At 40.6% G+C, this 10,019-nt stretch overlaps 1 protein-coding gene across 1 annotated transcript in view; it reads right to left on the bottom strand.

Moving 5' to 3' along the window:
- Positions 1-2,648: 2,648 nt before the first annotated feature.
- Positions 2,649-10,019, bottom strand: part of itga11a (integrin, alpha 11a) — a 191,696-nt gene continuing 184,325 nt past the window's right edge. Inside the window, exons 29-30 of the mRNA XM_061974906.2 lie at positions 8,228-8,341; positions 2,649-3,531 (exon numbers count right to left, since the gene is read on the bottom strand). Coding sequence (XP_061830890.1) covers positions 3,454-3,531; positions 8,228-8,341 — 192 coding nt within the window. The 3' untranslated portion in view covers positions 2,649-3,453. The remainder of the gene's footprint in view (positions 3,532-8,227; positions 8,342-10,019) is intronic.

Raw genomic sequence — 10,019 nt, 5'->3', positions numbered from 1 at the left:
GTAGTGCAATATTTCGTGTGCGTATCTAAATTTGTGTGCGTGTGTTAGTGTTGTCCCGATACCAATATTTTGGTACCGGTACCAAAATGTATTTCGATGAAATAAAGGTGAGCACAAAAAATGGCATTTTTGGCTTTATTTTAGCAAAAAATCTTACTGTACATTAAACATATGTTTTTTATTGCAACTTTGTGGTTGAATAAAATAGTGAACATACAAGACAACTTGTCTGTTATTAGTAAGTAAGCAAACAAATGCTCCTAATTTAGCTGCTGACGTATGCAGTAACATATTGTGTCATTTATCATTCTATTATTTTGACAAAATTATGAAGGACAAGCTGTAAAAAATGGATTATTAATCTACTTGTTCATTTACTGTTAATATCTGCTTACTTTTTCTTTTAACATGTTCTATCTACACTTCTGTTAAAATGTAATAATCACTTATTTTTCTGTTGTTTGATACTTTACATTAGTTTTGGATGATACCACAAATTTGGGTATCAATCCGATACCAAGTAGTTACAGTATCATACATTGGTCATATTAAAAGTCCTCATGTGTCCAGGGACATATTTACTGAGTTTATAAACATAATCTAAATAAAAAAAAGCGAAAGAAGATTTTGTGATGCTAAAAAATATAGATGTAATCATATTAGTATCGACTCCTGTACTTGGTATCATTACAGTGGATATCAGGTGTAGTAAATCCACCCATGGCGTTTGGGGACCTGTACTTTTTAGAGGCGGTATAGTACCGAATATGATTCATTAGTATTGCGGTACTATACTAATACCGGTATACCGTACAACCCTAGTGTGTGTATTAGACGGATAAAGTTCCTAGATCTGAATAGATCTGAAATACACTATATTGCCAAAAGTAAAGCGCTTTGAGTAGCTTGAAGGTAGAAAAGCGCTATACAAGTATAACCATTAACCATTATATTGCCAAAAGTATTTGGCCACCCATCCAAACGATCAGAATCAGGTGTCCTAATCACTTGGCCCGGCCACAGGTGTATAAAATCAAGCACTTAGGCATGGAGACTGTTTCTACAAACATTTGTGAAAGAATGGGCCACTCTCAGGAGCTCAGTGATTTCCAGCGTTGGAACTGTCATAGGATGCCACCTGTGCAACAAATCCAGTCGTGAAATGTCCTCGCTCCTAAATATTCCAAAGTCAACTGTCGGCTATATTATAAGAAAATGGAAGAGTTTGGGAACAACAGCAACTCAGCCACCAAGTGGTAGGCCAAGTAAATTGACAGAGAGTGGTCAGCGGATGCTGAAGCGCATAGTGCAAAGAGGTCGCCGACTTTCTGCACAGTCAGTTGCTACAGAACTCCAAACTTCATGTGACCTTCCAATTAGCCCACGTACAGTACGCAGAGGGCTTCATGGAATGGGTTGCCATGGCCGAGCAGCTGCATCTAAGCCGTACATCACCAAGTCCAATGCAAAGTGTGGGATGCAGTGGTGTAAAGCACGTCGCTACTGGACTCTAGGGCAGTGGAGACGCCTTGTCTGGAGTGATGAATCACGTTTTTCCATCTGGCAATCTGATGGACGAGTCTGGGTTTGAAGGTTGCCAGGAGAACGCTACATTTCGGACTGCATTGTGCCGAGTGTGAAATTTGGTGGAGGAGGAATTATGGTGTGAGGTTGTTTTTCAGGAGTTGGGCTTGGCCCCTTAGTTCCAGTGAAAGGAACTTTGAATGCTCCAGGATAACAAAACATTATGGACAATTGGTATAGATAATAATTAACGTTGCTCCCAACCTTGTGGACACACACATTTGTTTTTACACACACACCCAAATGGAAATATGGAGAAACATATTTTTTTTTACCCACGTACACATAATAATACGGACACACAAATTAGAACACGCACACTTGGATCTGATTCCACACAGATTGAGATACATCATACTTGCCAACCTTGAGACCTCCGATTTAGGGGGGGGGGGGGGGGGGAGATTGATACTTCAAACTTGCATAAATATAACATGAATATAACATAACTTGGCTTCTGAGAGCTTCAAAATGTAATGAATAAAATGCTAAAGTTGTTGATAAACAAGCAATTATTCTAATAATTAATTATGGTCATTTTAAATGAATTATTATGATCATTTAAAATTAATTATTTCAAACATGTTTATTTTAATGTACCAGTATAATTCTATGGCTGGATGTAATAAGGAGTCAGAAAATATACAAATAAAAATACAATTAATTTTAATGTTTTTAGCAAAATATAGTAAGAATGTATTTAGTTGTTTTTTTTAAATTAATAAATATATTTATTTTTAGGTAAGATAAACATAATAATACAATTTATGTCTAGTTTGGATGATTTAGTTCTTGTCACCCTGTTGTCCTCCCGTCGTGAAAAAAGGCTGTCCTCACTCAAGTCCGCATGGAGCTGGAGGGGGCGTGGCCTCCAGCTCCGGCTGAAAATCGGGAGATTTTGGGGAGGATATTTGTCCCAGGAGGTTTTCGGGTGAGGCGCTGAATTTCGGGAGTCTCCCGGAAAATTCGGGAGGGTTGGCAAGTATGGATACATACACACACATCAGTACACGGACACGTGAAGTGGATTACACACACAGAGTGAGATACGGGTTTGCAAATAATTTTGCTACAATAACATGTCCATATTCTTTATTTCTTTTCTTTTTTTTTTTTCAAACGTAATGCCACAAACCATGTGGAGAATAATAATATTTGAAGGGATATAAAAACGTATATAAATCTATTTACACATTCAAGTTAAATTTGTACAAAGTAAAAGTGCATCAAATAATTAAAGATCTTCTGGCTTGTTTTTGAGGCTGAAAGTATTTTTTTTTCTGAGAAAATAAAAGTCTCTTTGTGATAAAAACATCAATTTTCTTGGTGACTTTGAGTTGTACATTGTCATAAATTACTTTAAAAGTTGCTTTTTAACCTCAATTTAAACATACGGTAAAATATTTTACCTTTTCCTTTTGATTGACAAGTTGAGGTTGTTTCATGTACTATAAAATGTACTACGAGGTAAATAAATATGAGAAAATAAAAGAAACAGAGGAGAAGAGACAAAAGATTTGTGGGCCTGAAATTCTCCAAAGATTTCCATCTCTGTTCTTCCTCAGACCCGACAGAGCCCCAAAACCTGTGAGGGGTCGACAGGGAGGACGGCGAGATACGCGGACGAGGGCGGGCCCTGGCGCCGTAACAGTGCAGTTATGCTGTGGGTGTGACAGTGCTGACTCCCGGGGGTCAGGGGTCGTGGCGTGGGACAGGTCCAGTGTGCTGAAGAAGCCTCGACTCGGTGATCACGCGCAGCTGTCCAGGTGGCGCCACTCTGGGTGTTGGGGGGCGGGAGGAAGGAGGGGTGGTCCCTGAGTGTCGGCTCCCCTGTTGGGAAAGGTGTCTGCTGGGGGCCTCCAACCTGCGTTACCGCTCCTCCGGCATTTTTCCATTTGCTTCCCGCTCGTCCTCATCCTTCCTTTTCTGCCTCTGGAAGAAGCCCAACTAGAGAGAGAAGTACAGTCAAACCTCAGTTTTTTTTTTTCACCCAAGTTTTTGTGTACCCTCTTGGTTATTGTGAATAACCAACTGGCCCGCATACCATCGGTATAATCCAGTGCCCAAACATTGTCTCTGTGCTTTTTTTTAATTTAATTTAATTTAATTTTAATTACATTTTTCATTTCTGTTTTTTATTTAATTTGTTTATTCATTTGTTAATTTGTAGAGATGTCCGATAATATAGGACCGCCGATATTATCGACCAATAAATGCTGTAAAAAGTAATATCGTAAAATTATCGGTATCGATTTCCAAAAGTAAAATTTGTGACTTTCTAAAGCGCCGCTGTGTACACGGACGCACGAAGATTTACAGAGCGCTAATTAATCCTCGAAGGCGCTGCCTTTGCGTACCGGCCCAGTCACAGGCGCAGTTGGGTGTTCCAACAGGACAATGACCCCAAACACACGTCAAAAGTGGTAAAGGAATGGCTAAATCAGGCTAGAATGAAGGTTTTAGAATGGCCTTCCCAAAGTCCTGACTTAAACGTGGGGACAATGCTGAAGAAACAAGTCCATGTCAGAAAACCAACATATTTAGCTGAACCGCACCAATTGTGTCAAGAGGAGTGGTCAAAAATTCAACCAGAAGCTTGCCAGAAGCTTGTGGATGGCTAAATGTTCATTTATCCACTTATATGTAGAGAATCAGAATCAGAATCAGCTTTATTGTCATTACGCAAGGTAACGAGATTGAGGCCATTCCATACAGTGCGATGTGTGCATGCTAGAAAAACAATGTGCAAATATATAAAAATATAAAAAATGTAGAAGTGCAATGAATATGGTGTGAAATGAATATATACATGAAAAAAACAAAAACAGGGTGGTTGGTGGAATGGGTTATTGCACCGAAGAGAAGGCAGTTATGAGGGACAATGGGGCAGTCCGTTCAGGATGGTTATGGCCCTGGGGAAGAAGCTGTTCTTTAGCCTGTTTGTTTTGGTTTTAATGCACCTGTAGCGCTTCCCGGAGGGCAGCAGGTGGAACAGGTCAGAGCCAGGGTGGGTGCTGTCCTTGATGATGGCACTGGCTCTGTTGAGGCAGCGGGAGGTGTAGATGTCCGTCAGAGAGGGGAGAGGGCGGCCGATGATCTTCTGAGCCGTCTTGACCACTCTTTGCAGCCTCTCCCTGTCTGCTGCAGTGCAGCTGCCGTACCATACCGTAATACAGTAGGTCAGCAGGCTCTCGATGGACGAGCGGTAGAAGGTCAGCAGCAGGTCAGGCTTCAGGTTGTACTTCCCGAGGACTCTAAGGAAGTGTAGCCGCTGCTGAGCCTTCTTGATGATTGATGTGGTGTTGACTGTCCAGGAGAAGTCATTAGAGATGTGGACTCCAAGGTACCTGAAGGTGTGGACCCTCTCTACAGTCGTCCCTTACTACATCGCGCTTATTGTGGCTTCACCAATATTTTTTAAGCATATTCTATAAAATGTTTGCCCTAAATTAAGCATTTTTAGGCATAAAAATGGCTAAATGACCCAATGATATTAATACTTGTTGGCCACTAGAGGAGACCAAACCAATTAGAGCGCGCTGATCATGGCCACTGATAGGTTCAGCCTTTGGCAGCCTCACTAAATTGGATTAAAATAGCGTATAGGTGACTAAAGTGTCACATCTTGGCACTGCATTGGTATTTTTGTGTTCCCAGGATGCAGAAGGACAGGCCGAACGCAGCGTGCAGGTAAGACAAGTATCTACTTGAGACAAGGCAAAACACCAAAAAGAGATCGAGGCTAACTTAGCATAGAGAATTGAGCAAACACTTAAACCTAAGTAGGAGCATGAAGAATAACAACATAACAGGGGCATGTAGCGAACAATGGACCTGCAGTCTTAGGCAGGGTGACGCCGGTATATGAAGCGCTCTGATTAGTGATCAGGAGCAGGTGCGCCTCCTGAGAACCAATCAGAGGCAGGTGCGATAACCTGCACTTTTAATAATGAGAAAGGTAAATAAGGATGGAAGAAGCGCTGGCAACATAAATACATACTCAACCTAGGGCAGGGGTCGGCAACCCGCGGCTCCGGAGCCGCATGCGGCTCTTTGATCACTCTGATGCGGCTCAGCAGCTTACTTGCTGAACCCCCCAATTTTCCCGTGAGACTTCCGGATTTCAGTGCCTCTCGTAGAAAACTCCCGGGATTAATATTCACCGATTTTCACCTTTACAGCTATAATAAGGGCGTGCCATGATGGTACAACATTTGGCGCTCTCTACAATCTGTATTAACAGCTTGCCAGCCCAACACTTTTTATACGATATATACATCTTCTGCTTGCTCACGTAGGTGACAGCAAGGCATACTTTGTCAACAGCCACACAGGTTACACTGACGGTGATCATATAAAACAACTTTAACACTCTTACTAATAATGCGCCACACTTTGAACCAAAACCAAACAAGAATGACAAACACATTTCGGGAGAACATCTGCACCTTAACACAACATAAACACAACAGAACAAACACCCAGAATCCCATGCAGCCCTGACTCTTCCGGGTTACATTATACACCCCTGCTACCACCAAACCCCGCCCCCACCCCAACCCTGCTCCCTCACACATCAACCCCCCCTCTGTGCGTCGGTTCAGGTGGGCGGGGTTTGGTTGCGGGGGTGTATAATGTATCCCGGAAGAGTTAGGGCTGCATGGGATTCTGGGTATTTGTCCTGTTGTGTTTATGTTGTGTTACTGTGCAGATGTTCTCCCGAAATGTGTTTGTCATTCTTGTTTGGTGTGGGTTCACAGTGTGGCGCATTATTAGTAAGAGTGTTATAGTTTTTTTTTATACCGCCACCGTCAGTGTAACCTGTGTGGTTGTTGACCAAGTATGCCTTGCTGTCACCTACGTGAGCAAGCGGAAACACCATACAACGTGTGACTGATCAGGCCCGCTGGTTGTAGTGGGTGCTATATGCAGTACCATCACGGCACGCATGATGCTGGCAAGCGCCATTCATTTAAAACACGCGCACCAGTTTCCAAATTCCATATAAAGGTGTTGGCAGTGTGTCTGAGACCCCTGGTTTATACATAACACAAAGCAAAAAAAAAACTTTGTATGCAGTGTTATTTAATTTAAAATTTCAAAAAAATTTTGCGGCTCCCATTGTTTTCTATAATTTGCGAAACTGGTCAAAATGGCTCTTTGACTGGTAAAGGTTGCCGACCCCTGACCTAGGGAATAAATACAAAAAAACACGACAGAATGACACTAAAGGTTTGTTATTTCATCTCTAGATGGCTCTATTTAGGGATGGGAATCGAAAACCAGTTCTTGTTCAGAACCGGTTCCGAGTGCATGAATTCCTTGGACTGTTTGTTAAATTGAAACGAATGCCATCTCATGTAGACTTAGACTTCCTTTTTATTGTCATTCAAATTTGAGCTTTACAGCACAGTAAAACGAAATTTTGTTACATAAGCTCATGGTAGTGCAGGATACAAAAGCAATACGGTGCATATATAAATAAAAAAAAAAAATATAAATAATATATCAATATATATATAAAATAAATAATATATTAAATAATATATAATATATATATAAATATATATAAATACATAAATGAATAGATTACTGTACAGATAATATATTGCACTTTTTCACATGTAGATTAACAATGACAAGAGACAGATTCTGACTGGCTAGGAGGCGGGCAGCCTTAGTTCAGGTCTGCCGCTAGACCAGGCCTGGGCAATTATTTTGACTCGTGGGGGTCAAATTTAGAGAAAAAAAATTGTCTGGGGGGCCGGTATATCTATCTATCTATCTATGTATACATATCGATATATATGTATAACCTCACAATAATGTCGATTGAAAGACCGCCTTAAAAAACTGAATATAATTTAAATTGTTTTTACTGAATGAGATACCCAGAATGTACATGAAAATAAGGAATGTGGGACTTATTAACTATGAACGATAAAACACTGAATATTGACAACATATGAACGTCACACCCCCTCTCGATCGACATATTTTACTATCAAGCAAAACGCAACAAAAATGAAACAAATACAGCGAAATATAAACACGAAGGGTAAAGAAAAACCCCACCTACAATCTGATACATCTGATATATCACTAAGATTTAGAACTTGGCGTTAGCTCTTATAATAACAATATTGCTAATACTTATGTAGAATGCAGGTCTCGAAAGGTAAATAGAGTATTGTTGGCGGTTTTTGGATGCAAATTAGAATACACAAAAAAGAGAAAAACGTCTTGTCTTGCATAGGGATTGTGAATGATAGACAACATCGACGTCCCATTGGGGTGGTGAGTTTTTCCTTGCCCTTATGTGGGCTCTGTACCGCAGATTTCGCTGTGGCTTGTGCAGCCCTTTGAGACACTTGTGATTTAGGGCTATATAAATATACACATTGATTGATTGATTGATTGACAAAATGAGAAAAAAAGTGCAGTTCCCCCTGAACATCAATGTCCAAATCTGGACTGGAAAACATATCATTGAACAGAAACAGTTGCGTCCTACTCAAAGTCCTGTTGTGAGGTTTCTTCTGGGCACAAAAGTATGGCACACATTTAAATAAATGTCGCCACTTTACTCAAATTGCCGCCTGCACAAATTCAGTTTTTTTCCTGCTGGTTACAACACACTTACCTTCCAGAGCGCCAAACTGAGCAGAGCTAACAGTAAGAGTCCTCCCAGCGTGCTGCCCAGGATTATCCAAATTGGGATTCGGTAATCTCCTTCCTTTCGGACTTCCAGTATTATCTATAAAGTTGACACAGGAGGAAAATCAATTTTGTAAGTACAGTACTTAGATGAAATAGTCTATTTAAATCTATACTGCAATGCTAATTATGGTGGTTTACCACAAACAAAATGATAGGCAATACAGTTTTCGGTTTTCATACGCCTCACTTTTGATTGACTGATGATAATTTTCGCCAGAATGTTTACCCGGTTTTTGTATAATGTCTCAGTTATTGTACAGCCAAAACATTGCGTAAACATAGTCATTATTGTATCATTCCACAGAATCAGTATGACGGCAAAATAAGCCGCTATGGAGCAAAAGAATGTTGCCAGTGACAGCACTTTGATAAAGAAGGTGGGAAATACTATTGAATTCAAGAATGAACTCAGAGGAATCCGCATGCCTCTCCCCTCCCGGGCTCCCTCACAGCCTTCTTCGCCAACAGGAGTCTTCAATAAAGATAAAAGTGATGTTAAATGTTAATTTTCTTACGTCATATTTAGTTCATATTGATTTCTGCATTTGAAACTGTAAATATCAACTATAAAATATGTTTTGTGTTTATAAGTGTGGGTTTCTGGAACAAATTATTTGGATTTAAATGATATGGATATACAAAACCCAAAACCAGTGAAGTTGGCACGTTGTGTAAATCGTAAATAAAAACAGAACACATTGATCTGCAAATACTATTCAACATATATTCAATTGCAAAGACAAGATACTCGGAAAACTTTTTTTTTTTTTTTTTTTGCAAATATTAGCTCATTTGGAATGTGATGCCTGCAACATGTTTCAAAAAAGCTGGCACAAGTGGCAAAAAAGACTGAGAAAGTTGAGGAATGCTCATCAAACACTTATTTGGAACATCCCACAGGTGAACAGGCCAATTGGGAACAGGTGGGTGCCATGATTGGGTATAAAAGCAGCTTCCATGAAATGCTCAGTCATTCACAAACAAGGATGGGGCGAGGGTCATCACTTTGTGAACAAATGCGTGAGCAAGCTGTCAAACAGTTTAAGAACAACATTTCTCAACCAGCTATGGCAAGGAATTTAGGGATTTCACCATCTACGGTCCGTAATATCATCAAAAGGTTCAGAGAATCTGGAGAAATCATTGCACGTAAGTGGCTAAGCCCGTGACCTTCGATCCCTCAGGCACTGCATCAAAAAGCGACATCAGTGTGTAAAGGATATCACCACATGGGCTCAGGAACACTTGAAAAATCACTGTCAGTAACTACAGTTTGTCGCTACATCTGAAAGTGCAAGTTAAAACTCTACTATGCAAAGCCAAAGCCGTTTATCAACAACACCCAGAAACGCTGCCGGCTTCATTGGGCCCGAGCTCATCTAAGATGGACTGATGCAAAGTGGAAAAGTGTTCTGTGTTCTGACGTGTCCACATTTCAAATCGTTTTTGGAAACTGTGGATGCCGTGTCCTCCGGAACAAAGAGTAAAAGAACCATCCGGATTGTTATAGGTGCACAGTTCAAAAGCCAGCATCTGTGATAGTATGGGGGTGTATTAGTGCCCAAGGCATGGGTAACTTACACATCTGTGAAGGCACCATTAATGCTGAAAGGTACATACAGGTTTTTGAGCAACATATGTTGCCATCCAAGCAACGTCTTTTTCATGGACGCCCCTGCTTATTTCAGCTAGACAATGCCAAGCCACGTGTTACA

This window comes from Nerophis lumbriciformis, linkage group LG15 (genome assembly GCF_033978685.3).
Source record: "Nerophis lumbriciformis linkage group LG15, RoL_Nlum_v2.1, whole genome shotgun sequence".
Lineage (NCBI taxonomy): Eukaryota > Metazoa > Chordata > Actinopteri > Syngnathiformes > Syngnathidae > Nerophis > Nerophis lumbriciformis.
This window is presented reverse-complemented; position numbering and strand designations above follow the sequence as displayed.